Consider the following 21944-nt stretch of genomic DNA (forward strand, 5'->3'; position numbering starts at 1 on the left):
ATTTATTTTATGACCAATTAATAAAATAAATGAATGTTATTGCGTCTTATACAAAATATAATAAAATAAGATATTTATCGTTTTAAAGATTTAGAATATGTTTTGATGTTATGCTAACTTTTGGGTTCGAGGCTAGATTATCTTTTTATGACTTATCGTGAAAGGCAAATGGCGGGTGAGAAAGGAGGAAGTGAGTAACAGACTCTCATCAAAATTCAGTCAAGAATTGGATGCTGAATTTCATGTATTGATTTTTGTTCATCGAAGACAGATACCTCAACATGGAACCGCAGAACAACAACCACTTTGATCTATCAGGTAAATATGAACATAGAACACGAATTTTGTTGTTATCACACCAGCAAAGCTGACTCAGACTGATTCAAAACAACCCATAACTAAAGTGCCAAAAATGGCTGTAGTATCACAGACCAGTATATAGGTATTTTTCTGTTATTCGGTTACCCTATAATTACTTCTTTTTTTATTCTTAATGTCTACTGAATAGACATAACCTCTCGGAACAGTTCTGTTGAAGAAGATTCATCACTACTGTATTGGCCAAAATCACATCTATATTAGAAGGCCTTTATATAAGTCAGTTTAAACAAGTCTAGTGCACTATGCAAACTACACATAAAGCCATATAAAAGTTATATCTGAAATAATTGTATTTACAAAATGTTTACATTTGATCCAAATAAAATGAAAAAGTGGAAGCCTAAAAAGCTAGTAGCATTTGTAATTACTGAACAGGGGAATGAACAAGGCTATATTTATTATAAATCTGCGAATAAAGCAAGTTAAAAGTAGGAGTCATGTGGGTTGATAAAAATCTTAAGTTGAATTAAAGTATTTGATTTTGATTTGTTGATTTTTTTATGTAATTATAGTTTTAAGTTATTTGCAAAATTGTTTTTGTGGTACCAGGTAAATTACAGTCAAAACATTTAATTCCAAACTAACAGAATTCTTCAAACTATACTTTATTTGAATGTGAAAATAAAAAAAATGTGTGATTTTGAAATTAAAAGCTGGATACAGCTAGTGTGCACCACAGCAACATTTGTAGTACAGGAGGTAAGCCATATCACCTACAAACCATAGTAGTGTTCTGGACCTAATGTCCGATGTTGGGTTTCATTGCAAGAATCTCCCCAATAATTTTGGGTACCAACACCCAACAAAATGTCCTGTAAACTGTTACTTTGATGGTGCTAACTGTAATTTTAAAGGGGTTTGACCAAGAAAGAGTTGTCAAGTAAAAGTTATCTGATGATAAATATGAAGGAAAGCACCCTTTTTGTTTGTGTAACATGGACGAAAGGGAGGTAATATCAATTTTATTTAGGAGTATATAAATGCTACACTTTTATGTTGTGCTCAATCACATGAAGTGGAATGCCAGAAATTGTGAAAAATGGAACAGGCATTACAGATATAGATGCCAACAATACAGCTGCAGTGACAAAGATGTCAAATGGCACTTTTGTTCTGAAACAAATATGCAATTTTAAAACAAAATAAACCATTGTCAGACTTGATGTGGCTATGGTAGCTTGACCAAACTAAAAAAAAAAATTGATATTTTAGCAGCTCAAAGGTATCTAAATTTTTTAAAGAAAGTTTTATTGGGTTGAAATAACTATCTTGGATCTTGGTTTTTTTCTGGAACATAGATTAATCTGGAAAATTACAGTGAGATTTAAACTTTTTCAAGATATTTACCAATCTGAAATGTCTAATACTGATATTCTTTCGGTACCTGCTAGATCGAATGTCTTGTAAAGGGTGATCTGGTCTGCTAACCACTCAGTATTTACCAGACTGAACGTCCTGGAAAGAAAATTTGTATTTAGCATGGTCTGTGGAATCATGTCCACTGTTCATGTACAAAGGACAAACAATTTTTTCTTTTGCACCTGACAGGGAATCCAAAATTTTATATTGAATTGATTGATAACATTGACATTGAATTTGTGAACTTCTAGAGGTTGTTTGTTTAAACTGCCCCTATATAGCATTTTGCATCATAAAAATGAAGGCGACCTCAGTTGATGATGTGTTTACATTTATAGTGTAAATTGCTGAGTTTATTTACATGATTGAAATTTCGAAATCTTCATAATGAAATTAATATTTATATGTCTGATCTTATTATAAAACATACATTATTTGAGACATTTGCATATATAAGGTCACATGGTCACATTAGAAAATCTTATGAAAGATACCGTGGACAACAGGTCTGCTGATTTAAATATTTTTAAAAAATTTATATCTTTATTTGGCACAATTATCACTATCACTTCTCAACTGTCCTGAAATAGAACACATCACAAAAAGCACCTTTGACCAGAAAGGGCTCCCAACAATTTCCTCTGACAGACGTGACTTGCTGTTAGACACAGCAGATATATTCTTTTCTTTAACTGATTGGTTGTACTAGAACCATACTCGTTCACTCACAATGATTGCAATATGAACACAGCAGAAGTACTTGATAATGGATAATGAACTAGAAATAAAGTTTCTTGTTTCTTGTACTGGTTTCCAATGTTGTTGCAAAGTTTCAGTGGTAAAAATTAAGAACTTTGTGATTAGAGAGTTTATTAAAAATTGTTTTCAGATTTATGGTATTATGTTTTACTTCTGAATGAGCTACGAACTGTATGCCTGCCATGACATTCATACAAACAGGTTACGAAAGTTAACATAGTTGCACACTTGAGTTCATGTCATTTTTTATTTCAACAATTCTGCAGAAAGCCTTATCATTGCAATCTGGATTCGTTATAATTCAATGACTAAGAGATGTCATGGAAAAGTGCTGGGATATGAAATTAAAGATCATATTGGAGTGTCTGTTTCTGAGATGTAGGTGGTTACAGGTGTCATGTCTTATTCATAACAAGCCAATATGCTTGTAATGTTGTAACTGTTGGTGAAAAAGTTGGACTGTCCACCTTATACGTTTTACAGATTATGAATCACAGTGTGGTAATTGATTTATATCCTCAATTTAGACAACAATTTAACCCTGACAAGTTCATCTGGTTCCTTTCCATAGAAAATGAGGTAGTTTGATGTGCTAAATGGATTTGTTTCCAGTTCCAGGCTAAAGGAGAAGCAATAATGTTGACATTTTTGAAGACAATTTTTTATTGTTCATTTTTTCATTTGATTATATTCCCATTATAGACTTTGTTTGAAGGATCTATTGTAGTATGGTTTCATCTGTCTGTCATAAACATTTATTTGTCCTGAGACCTCCTTCCAAAGTTTTTAACAAATCTTTTTCAATTTTGCTAGACTTGGTCACCATGAAATGATATATATGTTTTTTATAAGGAGTTTGATTCGATGGGTTTTAAAAGGGATGTTGCCCATTGTTCTTTTCTTGATCTTGTGTGGAGATCTCTCATTTTTGAAGTATTTTTCGAACTTGGTAGACTGTAATGGCATGACATGATGCTTTTCTGGAAATCAGTTGGATTTAACAATTTTTTTAGATGTCATATATCTTAAAGCTCTTGAAACGTGGCAGGCTTTCTGACATGAAAATTGTTTTGCTTCATTTCAATTTAACAACTATTTGAAGAGATATTGGTCCTCTCCTCTCTCCCCCCACTTTTTTTTACAGCATTTTAATCTTGTACAAATATCTACATTTTCATCAACAGCATTATGATGCAACAATATTTGAAAGTGTTATTGTACCTTTCTTTACAGCATTTCAATTTCGTCCAGCACACTGTTTCCCTAGTGGCATTTTGACTCGGTATTTCCATTTCTTCATTTGTATTCATTTTCATATGATGATGTATAAATTTTCTCCTTGGCATTGCCATGAAAATGCCATGTATTATTCCGCCTCGCTGTCCTCTTACTTTGGTATTTATAGGGCCAGATATATGTTGATCAGGGTATTGGACCAGAAAAACTGTGCTGGTTGAATAAGTTAACAAATCAGATTGCCTGTGTTGACTTGAGAATAGCTAATTAGTCTGCTATTCTTGTACTAGTCCACATAGAATTGATTTTAGGCATACAGAACTGGAAACAATCAAGGATTTTTTTCTCCAATTCCCAACAAAATTGTGAAGCTGGAAGTCATTGTTTTTTAATGAAGTTAAAAAAATAAAAAGTTGTTATGATCTGTCAGACGGATTTTGATATTGCATGGCTTCAAATTTTGCAATTGTGTATCAAGTTTATTTTTTATAGATATATTAAGTGCATAGGATACACAAGGGTGTTCAATTCTGAAAATTTTTCACTAGCCCAAAAGCTTGTGAACCACTTTTTCTCACTAGCCCTAATCAAAACTACTAGCCTCACTTTTGGAATTCTTCAATTAACGCTAAATACTGTTTTTTTTACTATAATTTACCTTTTCCTTAAGAAAATTAATCCAATCTGTGTTCTTCAATAAAGCATTAAACATTATAAATGATACTGTTTGTCTAGTTTCTGTGCAATAAGTTAATAATCAACATGAATCAAATTAATTGATATACATTGTACATGTATACCACTGGTTTAGTGAGTAACCCAGAACTTCTACATTCTAGATGCATGTAATTTATTTTCCTATCTCATTTCCAGTGGGAAATCATGAAGCCAACACTGAATACATTGGATCTGAACTATTGGTGATGTTATCAATGAAATTGTTATTCCTATATTTCTCATAGGGAAATGTGTAACAGTAAAAGTTTATATTTATAAATTTGCAATATTTGAATTATAAAGCCGACAAAATTACTGAGAAATGTATATTTCAGAAGACGACGTTGTAAACATCTGTCAAGTATGCATGTCTTCATGTAACGAAAATATTTTCTTATATTATCTGGAAAGCCAACAATGGCTTATTTTGATGTGTTCACGTCTTGTGTGATGTAACATCTATAATGCAGTAGCATAAAGTGCAAATGATCTTGTTTCAATTTCAACAGCATCAGGATTTGCTTAATTTATAATTTTAGAACCATATATCAAAAAGTCAGTGACATGTTCACTTAATGTCTCTTTATACTACAATTCTTATCTAAATCCTCCTTGCAATTGTCAAGCTAGTTTACATATTGGTAAACTCGCATTTACATCTTGGTCACTACTAAGCTTGAATTCTTAAATCCATCTATGACATAACTAAGCATTTGATACACCTAGATGAAGGTATTTTTTTATGTGTGAGAATCCTGATGGACCAATGGAAACCACCTGTGGTTATAAAATTTTACTACCCAGACCAATGTGTACAGAAACACGTTGGCTTTTAATGCTGTTAATGCAGATTAAGAACAGAAAAATTTCACTAGCACATGGGCTAGTCAGTGTCTTGGAAATCTAGCCCAGACCTGAAAATCACTAGCCCGGGGCGGGCGCCAGGCTATCGGAATTGAACACCCCTGGTACATATACAGTATTTCGACAGAAATAATATGAACCAGTCATTTTTCCAGATTGTATTATGTACTAGTTGTTTCAACCAAGGCATTGATTTTCTTTGATTGACCAACTTTATTGAGATACTCTCCTTGTCTCTGTGACTAGATATGCACCATATGAGACATGGACAGAGATCTCAGTGTGATACCACTAAAGGAAATATGTATGTTTGAGTAATCATCACTCTCGCCTTTTTTAATTGTTAAAAGTAAGTGAAATTATATATCTAGTTTATTTAATATGTAACTACCCAAGTCAATGAGACCAGTGATTCTCAATGATGGCACAGGACATGTCACCATCAGAATCTGCTGATGTCGATAGCATTTTAGCCCTTTTCATGAGACAGCTTACATAAAGATGACATTAAATCAGATTCATCAAGACATCCATGGATAACCTTGCTTCTGTTGATGCAAGTGACCCAGTATAACATTTCTTTAGTTTATAGTTGCTAATTCTCTTCCATATTGAAACTGGCTCCTGCAACCAACTCTTCTGGTAAATGATGAGGCTGTTGATTTTAGCTATACCCTAACAACCATTTTATAGAAAAGTGTTGTTAAAAACCGATTATGATACAGAAATTACACATTTTTTGTGCTTTTATGTGAAATGTCAGATCCAAACATGAAGAAATTTGTGAACTTTGTACAGGATAAAGTGAGATGAATGGATTCTGTTTAATGGACATGGTGATCACAGATATGAAATTTGAGTTTTTTTTATTGCTTTTACTGATGGACACAAATGCTGATTTGAAGTTAAAGCCTTTCATAGTGATCAGTTGTAATATGTATGAATTTTTGATGACTATTATTTTGGTTTTATATTGAAATTCTGGGTCGTTTTCAGACATTCCAGAAATTAGTGCCATGGTATTTTTGCAAGGGAGCCCATTAACTACTTTTCGAATGTATGAGTCTGTATTATGTATGAAAGAAAGCCAAACAGGGATGCCAGAATGGGTTTATTTATAACTAAAAAGAAACATTTGATTGGATGTGATGCCTATTATTACCCGATTAGACACAGGTGAGGACTTCAGCATCTGGAGGGAATCTGATTCCGCCTCAGGTAGAACAGATACTGCCGGGGAGTGATGATATAGATTGTGGTAAATGTCATAGAGATAACTGAAGGCTGTTTGAGTTCAAATGTAATCACGATAGAAAACTGAATTTCTTGCTTGGTCGATAAAAAGATTTGAAAGTGTGCAGTTATTTGAAATTCTGGACGAGGAGGTCAATGGAAATCAATCGCTTTTAAAAATACTATATAAGTAAGAAGAGATCTGCTTTCACGGATGTGAAAGTGACTAGGGTATCTACCGTACTCTGTTGGAGTAAAATCTGATAGGTATTACGACAGATGTTATACTTCTAGACGTCACTTAAAGAATACAAAACAAAAATGTTGTAAATGTGTTTTGTAATAGCAGTTTGCAGTCAAATATATCTGCCAACATAAGGACAGTAGTTATCAGTGTCAGTAAATTTTCCTTTCAATACTTACAACTGCCCTCTCACCGATCCCCGCCAATCAAATCAGAAAATTTAAAACAATAAATACACAGATGATATATATATATCTAACATATAGCTGTGGTATTGTGTATGAAAGTATGGCTATTAGGAAGAGGGTAAATGGTATAAGTATCTAATACAGGAAACTATAGGTCAATAATCCAGTTCCTTGTGTTATTGATTAGCGCTAATAAACTGTACCAGAGGTTGGCCAACACTGATATATTCTCTTACAGGAAAAACAAACTACTTCATCTGTCTAAATAAATTTGATACTGTAGAAACTTCCTTAAATTACCTAGAATTGTTTACAAAAGCTTTCATTTATTGTTCCTTATAGGTCAGCATGGAAATAAAGAATATACAAACACATATAGCATTTACTGTTGATATTGATACCAGAGTGATATGGGAGTTGGTAGTTTTCATTGCCATCTGTCACAGTTCATATTTCATGGCTAAATTCAAAGTGTAAGCCATTCGGAAATTCAATTTTGTTCTCATGAATGAATTAGTTGTGGAACGTAAAAGTTAAACTATAAATGTAGTTTAATGGTGAGAACTAGGATTGTTTTAAATGAGCAGACAGCAGTGAGTCAGCATAGTAGTGACTATACTGGTGCCTCATCCCAGTGAACCACCAGGTCAGAGTCAGGACTCTGCATCATTAAGAGGGTTCAGGCTGGTCCTGTTGTGTTGTGGGCAGGGAGAGGCAAAACCCAAACACCACACCACTACAGACAGTGGTGGGCTCCCATGTCTACTGTAGGTCTACATCCTCCAGCAGGCTCCTCCACAACATCTACTACTCCATGGACGTTAACACTTCCAGATGTCAATGATGAATCAACTGCTTGCCTGCTGGGGGAATACAAAACTAACGTCAGTGCCAGCTGTACTTATGCATGGCCATGTCTTCTTTCATAGATGATACGGGAGTAAAATCATAACAGTCATCTGTATTGGCATTGTATGTGTATATAATGATGTATAGAGTATATAGGGGTCCTGCTTTATGAGGACGGATATCATCCACTTGTTACCATGAATAACCATGTCTTGCTCTCCGTCATGTTGGAAGTAAATTTATACTGCTGAGTGTGTTGGCATGTACAGTGTGTGATAAATGTCACCAATCTGAATGAATAACACTTATTACGGTACAATGTGACCATGCATACTGTTGATTGACTCTGCTATCTGCTGTGCAATCATTATTGGGATTTATTTGTCAAGCTTGTATTTGACGTAGGATTATACTGCTCAACTGTTGGAACGAAGGAAAGTGAACGGCAGATCCTTCGGACAGCTTGTTTGTTTGATAACACAGAATTTATGCTTGTTACAGATCTTACAGCAGAAGAACAGAAATTGCTGACAAGCATCAGAGACAGGAAAGCTAAGCTGCTGAAGGAGATACAGGTAAGATTACAGCTATTTGATCCTGGCTGACTATCAAAGTGATCACTTTCTCCTTTCTCCCAGGAGGAGATCATTCTAGTTCCAATGATTCCGTATCTATACACGTATAACTGATGGTAGAAACTTGATCCCTTGTGTTTTTGACTGGTAGGAATTTGCATATTTCTTCTGAAAAAAGGAAATAACAGCTGAAAGAATGCACATCTGGAGATATTTGTTTCTTTAACCCTATCAATGCAATGAATGTCATTGTTATCTAATGACATATTGATGAGAAGTTTCAAGGTAAAGGCCCACTGTTGATCTGTAGGTGATGGAGTTGGGTATCAGGTGATATGGGGTGATTGATTTACTGGACAGATGTGATCACAGCTTGATCATAAGTTGATAAATGTGGCAGAGAAGCATCACATTTTATTTCGGATGATTTATGTTATTTTATGGCGGTATGGTAAACTAAAGCACAAATTTTGTTTTAAAAAAAGTATGTTTTTGGAGTGGATTTAAAATAAAAATGGATATCTCTATACATATGAATCCCCTGAAGAAATAAAGTCACCACTACCCATCACACTGTAGTATGTATGTAAATGATCCTAGTATTAGTATGCTTTTTAAGATCAAGATAAAATGTTGAATTTACGGTACTAGGGGTGAAAAGACATGTAAGCATAAACAAAACATGAATATGTATGATCTTTTACCTGTGAGGCATCTTTTTACAAAAGTTTTACGAGTTAAGTGTATGTATTGCTTTACCATCATACCCTTCATTTTACTGAGAGGGTACACCATTTTACTGGACTTCATAACTCACCTGGCCCTCAAGGGGCAGGATGGGCAGGGCACAATAGGGCAAATAGGACAAGCTCTTTAAAATCCTACTCCTGTAGGAATGATTGGATTTTGCCCAAATTTGGTCAGAAACATCTTCGGGTGAAGAAAAATCAATTTAGATATAAACATTGAATCTCAGCCCTCTGGGACGTGAGGGGCGGGGGTCATTGATTGAAATAAAGCAAATTCTTTAAAATCCTACTCCTCGTGTATGAATGATTGAATTTTGTCCAAATTTGGTCTGAATCATGTTTAGGTGAAGAGGAATCAATTTTGTATAAACAATGGGTCTTACCCCTCCAGGGACAGGAGGGGCAGAGCCCAATAAGGGAAATAGAACTAGTTCCTTAAAATCCCACTCCTTCTGTAGGAATTATTGGTTTTTGCCCAAATTTGGTCAGAAGCATCATTTGGTGAAGAGAAATCAATTTTGCATAAATGGTGGATTTCAGTCCCCTGGGTTGGGAAGGTTCGGGCCCTATAGGGGAGATAGAGCAAATTCTTTGTAGTCTTCCTCCCCATCCAGTAGGAATGATTGGATTTTACCCAAATTTGGTACCAATCATGTTTTGGTGAAGGGTAATGTATCTTTGAAACAGTTGAAATTCCCACCGTATTACCATATATATATATATATATAGATAAACACATTTGTTATGTAAGAATTGACCCTTGGGTGTGGCAAACCTCAAGGTACATTATATTTTGGATTATATTTTTGAAATATTTGAGATACCAACCCGATAAGATTATAAATTCTTATATTGGGAAGCAGTAATAAGTTAAATGTATAAATCATATGGAAGGCTAGACAAATTGTAATTCTCTCCAGATTTTGTTTATGTTGACGAGATTAGTTAACATCATACTGGTCACTGACTAGAAGTAACGACGATGCTGTTTTCAATTTTTTTTGGTTTATTTTGAACTGAATTTGAGCTAATTAAAAAGAAAAAAAAATCAGTTTAGTATATATACATGCACAGATTCATCAAAGTGATTCATTTCACATATGTAAAACTGGCCGAGGACACCTCTTGAAAATTGCAACTGTTGTTGCCTTGGCAACGATAGAGGAAAGTTTGTCCTTTGCATGATATGGAACACTGAGTTCAGAAAAAATATGATTTTATGCCACAAATTGATTGCTTTAAAACTTTCAACAATTAGAATAAAAGTTCTTAAAACACAATCAGTAGAACATAATAACATGGTAAGATGATGTTAATCTCACACATCTATGACCAAGTGTTAAACAAAGCATAGCAGAATTAACTACAATACATTAGTGCCATCTTGTGTGTTTTTTTGTCTATAATCTCTTTACCATCTCGTCACACTATTTTGGACCTTAGTTTACCGTCAGACAAAAAAGTTGGTTGATTCCTTACCATCTCGTACACTATGTACATCAGTGCTAGTACGCTCCACACTGGTCTTTTGTCTGATGAAGGTGACTGTGTTGTCCATCACACTCAAATCTTCTACTGGTTATGTTATAAGAACTTTTATTCTATTGGTTTAAAGTGTTTAAGTATTCAATTGAAGGCATAGAATCATTATTTTTTTCTGTATTTTGTTTTATCTATAATCCTACTTATTTCTATACCAAAGTAATGAGGATAAATCGGAATTTGTTTCATTCTTTCTTTTGCTGTCTGGAATAGCTAGTGACAGTGTTTGATGTAAAGTGACCATATATTTGTATGTTCATCATACTCTAGGTTTAACAGTCAACTATGCCTTATCATAATGTAAACCAAAGATTGCTGAAGTGGAAACAATGTTTACCAAAGTTCTTAATTACACCCCTTACACCTTAAATATGAGAAATGAAAAAGGCTGCAAAATACTATACTAGAGTAAATAAAACATTGTTGGACTTTTCCTTTTGGACATTCCTGAAAAAAAATATTCACTTTTCAATTTAAATAGATATAGACAGTAAAAAAGGAAATAAATTATCCCTCCTCAGTTTTAGTATGGAGTGTAAAGGTTGAAAAAATACTTATCTATACTACTATAGTAATTTTATACTATTTCTTATTTTATAGTAACACTAAATCACTTCAGAATGGCAGACAACCAATTATAAAACTGCTGTGCAGTGTTGATGGTAGTTTTGAGGAAGTTCGTGCAAGTGACCTCTTACTGATAGCTAGGTCTACCTACTGAAGGTATCTTATTTCTAGACAGATGTAATCGTAATTGAGGTAGAGCTGTCTTCACTACTCTGTTCAGGATTCCTGTGAAAAAAGGGGGAGTAATGAGCCACAAAGATTAAGAGAAAACAACAAATTTGGATTAAAGCTAGGAACTGATACACAAGTTATGATAAGGACTTACAGCCCTGTACACTTTGTACTGCTACACACTTTCTTATCTGCAAAGTTATGGTGGCCATTTCACATAGTTAAGTGTAGATGGATATTTTCAGTCTCTGTGGACTGTTTAATATTAAATTACCACATATACAGATAAACTAACAATAAGTCTTTCCTTAAGTTATATTCAAGCTATCATATATGTATTTGTTAAAAATTCATATCACCAGTGGAGACAGGATTTCGTCAAACTTTTGATAATTACTATCTAATACCCTTGAGGAAATTCTGTTTCACAGGACAAAATAATTCCAAATAAGGAAAAAATTCATTGAATTTTGTATAGAAGAGATAAAAAGGCTGCCATATTCTGTGTCTGTTTTTTTGTTAGTTATTTCTACCATTAGAAATTTGGTTAACTCTACTTCTGCTCATCGTTTAATATATCTAACGATTAAAACCTACTTGTTGTACAATTATAATGTTACTTCTCACACATTGATTAAGTATTGATAGCATCTGACAAAGCTTTTAGCACAACCTTGACTGGATGATACCAAAAAGTTGGTGCCAGTTTTTCAGCCGAAGGATTTAAAGGATTTTAAAATAGATCAATAAAAATGATCAACTCATTAAATTTCCTTGTTTGAAATCATCGATTCAACAGGCTAGATATAAAGGACTAGGGCTAACCAAATATAAGAAATTGTCATAATATGTTAAATGAAAGACAATTAGGGCAAAACATGTTATATCATGGGCAATCAGGGCAAAAAGTGTTATATCAGGGACAATCAGGGCAAAACATGTTATATCAGGGACAATCAAGGCAAAACGTGTTATATCTGGGACAATCGGGGCAAAACTTGTTATATCAGGGACAATCGGGGCAAAACATCTTATATCAGGGACAATTAGGGCAAAACATGTTATATCAGGGACAATCAGGGCAAAACATGTTATATCAGGGACAATTAGGGCAAAACATGTTATATCAGGGACAATTAGGGCAAAACGTGTTATATCAGGGACAATCAGGGAAAGTGTGTTATATCAGGGACAATCAGGGCAAAACATGTTATATCGAGGACAATTGAGGCAAAACGTGTTATATCAGGGACAATCAGGGCAAAACATGTTATATCAGGGACAATCAGGACAAAACATGTTATATCAGGGACAATTAGGGCAAAACATGTTATATCATGGGCAATCAGGGCAAAACGTGTTATATCAGGGACAATCAGGGCAAAACATTTTATATCAAGGATAATCAGGGCGAAACATGTTATATCAAGGACAATTGGGGCAAAACATGTTATATCATGGGCAATCAGGGCAAAACGTGTTATATCAGGGACAATCAGGGCAAAACATGTTATATCAGGGACAATCGAGGCAAAACGTGTTATATCAGGGACAATCAGGGCAAAGCATGTTATATCAAGGACAATCAGGGCAAAACATGTTATATCAAGGACAGTCAAGGCAAAAGATGTTATATCAGGGACAATCAGGGCAAAACATGTTATATCAGGGACAATCAGGGCAAAACATGTTATATCAAGGACAGTCAAGGCAAAAGATGTTATATCAGGGACAATCAGGGCAAAACATGTTATATCAGGGACAATCAGGGCAAAACATGTTATATCAGGGACAATCAGGGCAAAACATGTTATATCAAGGACAGTCAAGGCAAAAGATGTTATATCAGTGACAATCGGGGCAAAACATGTTATATCAAGGACAATTAGGGCAAAACATGTTATATCATGGGCAATCAGGGCAAAATGTATTATATCAGGGACAATCAGGGCAAAACATGTTATATCAGGGACAATCGAGGCAAAACGTGTTATATCAGGGACAGTCAGGGAAAGCGTGTTATATCAGGGACAATCGGGGCAAAACATGTTATATCGAGGACAATCGAGGCAAAACGTATTATATCAGGGACAATCAGGGCAAAACATGTTATATCAGGGACAATCAGGGCAAAACATCTTATATCAGAGACAATCAGGGCAAAACATGTTATATCAAGGATAATCAGGGCAAAACATTTTATATCAAGTATAATCAGGGCAAAACATGTTATATCGGGGACAATCAGGGCAAAACATGTTATATCAAGGATAATCAGGGCAAAACATGTTATATCGGGGACAATCAGGGCAAAACATGTTATATCAAGGACAGTCAAGGCAAAACATGTTATATCATGGGCAATCAGGGCAAAACGTGTTATATCAGGGACAATTGGGGCAAAACATGTTATATCATGGACAATCGAGGCAAAACGTGTTATATCAGGGGCAATCAGGGCAAAACATGTTATATCAGGGACAATCGAGGCAAAACGTGTTATATCAGGGACAATCAGGGCAAAACATGTTATATCAGGGACAATCAAGGCAAAACGTGTTATATCTGGGACAATCGGGGCAAAACTTGTTATATCAGGGACAATCGGGGCAAAACATGTTATATCAGGGACAATTAGGGCAAAACGTGTTATATCAGGGACAATCAGGAAAAGCATGTTATATCAGGGACAATCGGGGCAAAACATGTTATATCGAGGACAATCGAGGCAAAACGTATTATATCAGGGACAATCAGGGCAAAACATGTTATATCAGGGACAATCAGGGCAAAACATGTTATATCAAGGACAATCAGGGTAAAACATGTTATATCAAGGACAATTGGGGCAAAACATGTTCTATCATGGGCAATCAGGGCAAAACCTGTTATATCAGGGCAAAACATGTTATATCAAGGATAATCAGGGCAAAACATGTTATATCGGGGACAATCAGGGCAAAACCTGTTATATCAAGGACAGTCCAGGCAAAAGATGTTATATCAGTGACAATCGGGGCAAAACATGTTATATCAAGGACAATTGGGGCAAAACATGTTATATCATGGGCAATCAGGGCAAAATGTGTTATATCAGGGACAATCGGGGCAAAACATGTTATATCGAGGACAATCGAGGCAAAACGTGTTATATCAGGGACAATCAGGGCAAAACATGTTATATCAGGGACAATGAGAGCAAAACATGTTATATCAGGGACAATCAGGGCAAAACATGTTATATCAAGGACAGTCCAGGCAAAAGATGTTATATCAGTGACAATCGGGGCAAAACATGTTATATCAAGGACAATTGGGGCAAAACATGTTATATCATGGGCAATCAGGGCAAAATGTGTTATATCAGGGACAATCAGGGCAAAACATGTTATATCAGGGACAATCGAGGCAAAACGTGTTATATCTGGGACAATCAGGGAAAGCGTGTTATATCAGGGACAATCGGGGCAAAACATGTTATATCGAGGACAATCGAGGCAAAACGTGTTATATCAGGGACAATCAGGGCAAAACATGTTATATCAGGGACAATCAGGGCAAAGCGTGTTATATCAGGGATAATCAAGGCAAAACATCTTATATCAGGGACAATCAGGGCAAAACATGTTATATCAGGGACAATCAGGGCAAAACATGTTATATCAGCGCAAAATATGTTATATCAGGGACAATCAGGGAAAACATGTTATATCAGGGACAGTCAGGACAAAACATGTTATATCAAGGATAACCAGGTCATAATACATTTTATCAAGGACAAACATGTCATAACACTTATCAATGATAATAAGGTCATAATTGGTTACATTTTTATATCAAGGACAATGGTCAACACAATACCTTTATTGTTGACAACAGGAGTTAGAAACAATGTTGTCAACAGGAGTTAGAAACAATGTTGACAACAGGAGTAAGAAACAATGTTGTCAACAGGAGTAAGAAACAATGTTATCAACAGGAGTTAGAAACAATATTCAAATTTCATGGAACAGAAACTGATCATGTTATGTAGGTAGACCTACCGTTACAGATTTTGTCATGTGCGATCAGTTTACCCATTAAATGTCCTCTTATGTCAAGGAGATCTTTAAAGTCCTCTTCTGTTCATTATAAGATTGTTTAATAAGGTTGATTTAGTTGAAAGAACTGAAAGTGTACATGAGTGACTATTGCCATATAAACATTTGTATGAGTTGTATATTACTTGACAACATTAAACCATAGTCAAAAATCAGATACAAAACATTTCCCCCACAATATATATATATATATAAATTTCTTCCTTGTACATGTGATAAACATAAAGTATATATTATACAATATGTACATGTATATCATAAGTACTTCAAATTACTAAGATTTCCTCCAATTGATGACAGAGCCTGGTGGGTGTGCTTTCCTTTCTACTTCCTTATCCTGGTCTAGCTGCGACTGATCTAACCACTGATGATTTTGCTATGTAATTTAATGCATTTAACAAAAAAATCACAAATGTAATTATTTTCCTGTGTTTTCATTTTATAGGAGCTTAAAAATGAGATAGCAGAAGTCGCCAATGAAATGGAGGCCATTGATGTCTCCGAGGACAGGTAAGATGTTTTGTTTTAGTCTGTAGGCTGGTAAAATGACAACAATTTCTTGATAAACAATTAACATTTGTTAATGACATTCACAGTATAGTTTTATTGCATTAAGGTATCATCCTCTCTTCTTCACAGTACCATTGAACAGAGGAAACGATTATCACCCAAACATAAGGTTTTCAATGGTTTTGTAGTTTTGATTTAAACATTTTTGATTTCCATTGAAATTTATATTAACAAAAGCAACAAATATCTAACGACTATTTCCAAATGCAGTGATCAGATTTGAAGTTAGGTGATATGGTCGTGATACAAAGATTAATTCAATTAGTACTTCTGTATACGAATAAATAATGTTCTACTCATTTTTATGGGATTTCAGGCATGTCCCCATGTGCTCACAACCAGCGCCTTCCTTGAACAGAAATTAATATAAGTTCCCTGTTTTGTGGGTAGAATTTGTTAAAACTCCCTTATTAGAAACTTTTAGCAGATCTTTAAATCTATTATTTTGCCATTTGGTATAACATAGTACGTCCTGTTTTCAAAACTTGTTGAATAGTAGTTGATTCATGCTGCTTATTTAAGAAGCTACTATATGAATATTTTTTGAAGATAGATAATGAAGTAAAATTTTATTTTGTAATGGCTGCCTAAGTGTACTATGTATATGTTCCTAATTAGTTCTTCCTTGGTCTAAGCCTGGGATTCAGTCTCCAGGTTCTGTTTATCTGATATAAACAGTGTTTATAACTGAAGCTGGTTCCCATGACACTAATCTACAGTAGACTGTTAATGCAGACCGCAGCCAACTCTAAGCCCTATGTATACCCTTATCACTCAACAGAAAATTAGAATTTGTAAGGCCCCTGTACTTATGTACTTCTATAACTCCACATGTATTTACTTTTGAAAATCTAGGAAAGTAAACAGAAACTGTACTTAAGTACAAGTTAAGATTGAAAACGATCATGATCGATAGAAATGTAAATTAATTCACCACTTATTTTTCATGAATATTTATAAAAATTATTCTTGAGGTTTCTGTAATAAGACCTTGTATTTATGTATTGTATATAGGGTATGAAGACATATTTAACCTTCAGATATAATGACCGAGTGTATTGATATATGGTACTTCATAACATGATGTTTTGAGATAACAATGTGTAAAATCCTACACATTGGAAATGAAATAACATATTCTAAGTAAACTAAACATTGGTGATTAGTCTGTAGTTAGCTCTTTGTTTTTAGCCCATTATCATCAGTACTGTTATGATTTTGAGACTGATCAGAAAAACAAAATGGCTATCAAGTGACCATCTTGGGTTTTGACGATGAATGTTTATCATTAACATTTCTTGAAATATGAGAGGGATCATTTTTAAATTCCATGTATGTTCCTCTTGGTTCTTAATTGTGCTTTTTGGATCTTGGGATTGATCAGAAAAATAAAATGTCTGAGAGTCATAGGTAAGTTTATAAAGGTCCTTAGGATTACAGTGCTACAATTCCCAGTGGTAAAATGTAGGGGGAAGATGTTTTGTTATAAAGCACAAGATTTTTATCACTATTGATACATGTTAAACAAAGGGTAGGTTACTTGTTAGATAATCAAATATGAACTCATTACACCTTAGGGATCTAGTCACTCTCATTATACAAGGAATGGGTTTATTTCTGAGGATGGGGTTATCCACTGTGATATAATATGTACCTTTTAATGTAAACGGGTGGCTTATTGTGTTTATAAATATATGTGTAACGTTTTGAGGTTGGGTCGTCAATTTGCTGGCTTTATACCCATTTTGTGTTATTTCTGTACATTAAAACCAGAATTTTACAAACAATATTGTTTACTCTGTTTTATTTACAAGGATTTTTTTATATAAAATAGCTGATTATTGTGGTATGATTCCATGATATCTGATTATGTAGAGTTTGAGACATGCCATGTTGTTGACACAGGTTATTTTCTCATGGTAATTTTCTTGGCCAGGATTCGTACAAACTGCCATGTGGTAAATGTATTTGCAGTAACACAGAATTGCCTGAAGTCTGTGTAACTTGCTTCATGTATCTTGCAAGACTTCTTGTCTTTCCAAGGACAGAACATGAATGAAAGCTGCTAATTTTACTTACTAACAGCTGGCAGCAGATTGTAGAATCTTTAAAGTTGTGTTTACTGTTCTTTGTTTTTGTACTATACAAAGTGATGTGTAGCAGCATCCACAAGGACAGACCCCTTATAGGAATTGGTAGTATTACATTGATGTAATTATTTGAAACCTTCTTTTATTTAATAAACTTTTATATGTCTTGTTTAATATTATGACATGAAAAAGGTCAGAATGTAATTTAGAACTGCCCATAAGCCTCATTATCAGAGTGGGAAACAAGACCTCCATTGTAGCAGTTTAGGTAGTGATTTGATTCTTTTGCACTTTTGACCTTGGTTAGGGATGGATACTGTTGACATGCTGTTAGATGTGGAGAAGTGTGCTAGAACTGCCATTGAACAGATTTAGAGTAATACAGATGATCCTCAAGCTGAGGTCAACTTCCGGCCTCAATCAGATTTTATTTCTTATAGAAACAAATGTTTCTATATGTTCTCTGCCAGCTGCAGATTGTTATAATCGTTAGCATTTCAACCATTAGAATTAACTGTAAATCAAAACCATGTCCAGTGATTTTCTGGTTTGATGCTTGGTCATATCTAATTCTCCAATTTTATGGAATTTAAAAAAAAAAAAAGAATTCTGGCATTAGATTGTAATCCTAGATAATATGTATATCTTATTATACATGCATCATCTCAGAGAAATGTTGGTTGTTTAAAGACAGAAGGGTTCCTTTGTGTTAGTAGAGCTGATATGTTGTAGCTACTAGCTTCAGTAGACTGGGCAAACGTGTAAATAGATGCCAAGGTCAGATTTAGGGGAACTGACCTTTGAATTGGTATCAATGAAAAAACACACATGAATCAAAGTGTGTTGTAACACAAGGAAATTGATATCTAGTGCTGACTCACTGATTAGTTTATAAATAGCCAGCTTAGGGAGGGGCATATCACTTCATTGTTATAGTGTGTACCTACTCCGGGACTATGTAAAATGATTACTCTTGGAGGATGAATAGGATATGTATAGTACTTTATTAAAGTGCATCCCTTGAGAAGGAAGGTTGTGGGGGGGGGGGGAGCAAAATACAGTTAATGTTAGCAGAAAGACAGATAAATTTGGCACAGTTATATGACTATGGATTTTGTTGTTTCTGTGGAAATAAATAATGTGTACATCATGTACAAAGGAAGTTCTTTGATCTCTCAGTAGGAAGTCTGTAAGATAAGCCGAGTGATGTTTAAAAAAAATGTTTTATGGATGATTTTGCACAAGGGTTACATCTGGGCCAGTAATGAAATGACATCTGGTAGTCAGTTTCTTAATTAGCATGAAGAGATGACCAAAATGATGCCCTAATAAAAATAATTGTGATATATATAAAATTGATTTTTAGTACCAATTACAATCTGGTACCTTTGTTAAAATCTTCAGAAAGGAAAAATGCATAAAGAAATATAGTCTGGTTCCTTAGGGAGTATTAAACTTAGTTCATAATGGTACTTTATGATATGATAGCGGAGGAAATCCTGTGTACTGAGAGCAATGGGACATTTTCAACAACATTTAATCAATATCAAATACATAAATAGATAATACAGAAATGGAAAGGTCAGTTAAAGTTTTAAGGGACTAAGTTCCCTTCTGTCCCCTGCTAGATCATCCCTAGGTATGCCATAATATATATACATTTATCTCTGTATGTTAGTGGTTGTGTTTTTACTTTTAATATCAACATTATTACTTCAGCAAAAACAACCCCAAAACAAAGCAAATGTCCATTGGAAAGAAGAAATTCAATATGGATCCCAAAAAGGTAAGTGAACTCCATTACAAGAAAATGTGGTTGAGGTTGAATTTGTTATCAAACCCAGCTGACATGTGTAAACTTCCTGTATTTGATTGGCAGTAACATACACTGGCCAGACAGGCTTTCCCCAATACACACATTATATTACTCTGGGCTATTTAAGTTATACTGGCAAAATCCATTAAAATTCATAGCTTACCACTGCTGTATCTACATCACAGGCTGGAAACTAAAAAGATTTTATTGAGGCTGTTTCCTGTGTTTAAGGGGAAATACTTTAGACTTTATCATTAAAAATCTTTTAATTTAGACTGTGCTGTAGGAGCAACTTCGAGGTGACATAGAAAACTTTTAATTACATTAAAAACAAATCAAAATACAGCCATACTCTAGGGCATCGATAGTTTCCTTGTTGTTTATGTTTTTTATCTATTTTTATGGAGCTTCCTCTTGTTTATCACAATCTCATACTCTTGTTTAGTGTAGTAATGTTGCAGAAAGTAATATACTGCCTGCAGAGTAACTATGGGGATTAAATTACACTGTTACTACAGAATTAAATTACACTGTTACTAGGCAGTTAACTTGCATAGTTACTAGGGAGTTAACTGACATAGTTACTAGGAGGATTAACCTACACTTTTACTAGGGAGTTAAATTACACTGTTACTAGGCAGTTAACTTGCTCAGTTACTAGGCAGTTAACTTGCACAGTTACTAGGGAGTTAACTTGCATAGCTACTAGGGAGTTAACTTACATAGTTACTATGGGGATTAACTTACACAGTTACTAGGGAGATCGCCTTAGACAGTTACTAGGGAGATCACCTTATACAATTACTAGGGAGATCACCTTACACAGTTACTAGGGAGATCACCTTACACAGTAACTAGGGAGATCACCTTAGACAGTTACTAGGGAGATCACCTTATACAGTTACTAGGAAGATTACTTTACACAGTTACTAGGGAGATTACCTGACACAGTTACTAGGGAGATTACCATACATAGTTACTAGGTGTTAAACTTATAAAAGCTACTAGGGAGATTACCTTACACAGTTGCTAGGGAGATCACCTTAGACAGTTACTAAGGGGATCACCTTACACAGCTGCTAGGGAGATATTACCTTACACAGTTGCTAGGGAGATCATCTTAGACAGTTACTAAGGGGATCACCTTACACAGTTGCTAGGGAGATCACCTTAGACAGTAACTAGGGAGATCACCTTACACAGTTACTAGGGAGATCACCTTAGACAGTTACTAGGGAGATCACCTTACACAGTTACTAGGGAGATCACCTTACACAGTTACTAGGGAGATCACCATACACAGCTACTAGGGAGATTATCTACAGTCTTAGGGTAAGTGGTATACTATATGTAGTATAGACATGTATTTGGTTAGAAATGGTTCCTTATAATTGAATGTTTATCCAAGAAGATAACATAATTTTTCGATTACATGGTTCTTTGAACACCAGTGTACCATGCCAGACCGAGGTGAGATATGGTACCACCCAGATGTTAAGCATCTCCTGTGCTGGATTAGCAGGTTCTACAACAGTATATCATTGGGCCCTCTAAATTGTTTCCATGTTCATACAGCGTTCAGGATCTTGCAAATTGGTCCTAACCTTTCCAAATTTATGCTTAAAGGACATAATGTAAACAATACCCTATATATCAAGATCAAAGGACTTGTGAAGTGCTACAATCTGTATAGTGTTAGCATAGTATCATCAATCCTGATCACAGGGCACTGTAGTGTTCTTCTATAGTCATTATACCATGATAGGATGCACAATGAGAACAAAGGGTAAAATAAGCTGCAAATAAACAGACAAACTGTACACATCATGAAAGCACTGCATCTTCTCAGTTTGTCAGTTTACAAACATACATTCATTGTATAGTTAAAGTAGCATTCTAAATATAACTCAAGACTTGCCCTCCTTAGACAAGAG

At 34.7% G+C, this 21944-nt stretch overlaps 1 protein-coding gene across 2 annotated transcripts in view; it reads left to right on the top strand.

Moving 5' to 3' along the window:
• Window positions 1-190: 190 nt before the first annotated feature.
• LOC132547453 (cytohesin-1-like) overlaps window positions 191-21944 on the top strand; it is a 46859-nt gene continuing 25105 nt past the window's right edge. For both annotated transcript variants that reach the window (XM_060211208.1, XM_060211209.1), the window contains exons 1-4: window positions 191-318; window positions 8332-8405; window positions 15980-16044; window positions 19914-19980. In XM_060211208.1, coding sequence (XP_060067191.1) covers window positions 282-318; window positions 8332-8405; window positions 15980-16044; window positions 19914-19980 — 243 coding nt within the window. In that variant the 5' untranslated portion in view covers window positions 191-281. The remainder of the gene's footprint in view (window positions 319-8331; window positions 8406-15979; window positions 16045-19913; window positions 19981-21944) is intronic.

Source organism: Ylistrum balloti, unplaced genomic scaffold, assembly GCF_031769215.1.
Source record: "Ylistrum balloti isolate Yb309-2 unplaced genomic scaffold, AGI_CSIRO_Ybal_v1 Utg369954, whole genome shotgun sequence".
Lineage (NCBI taxonomy): Eukaryota > Metazoa > Mollusca > Bivalvia > Pectinida > Pectinidae > Ylistrum > Ylistrum balloti.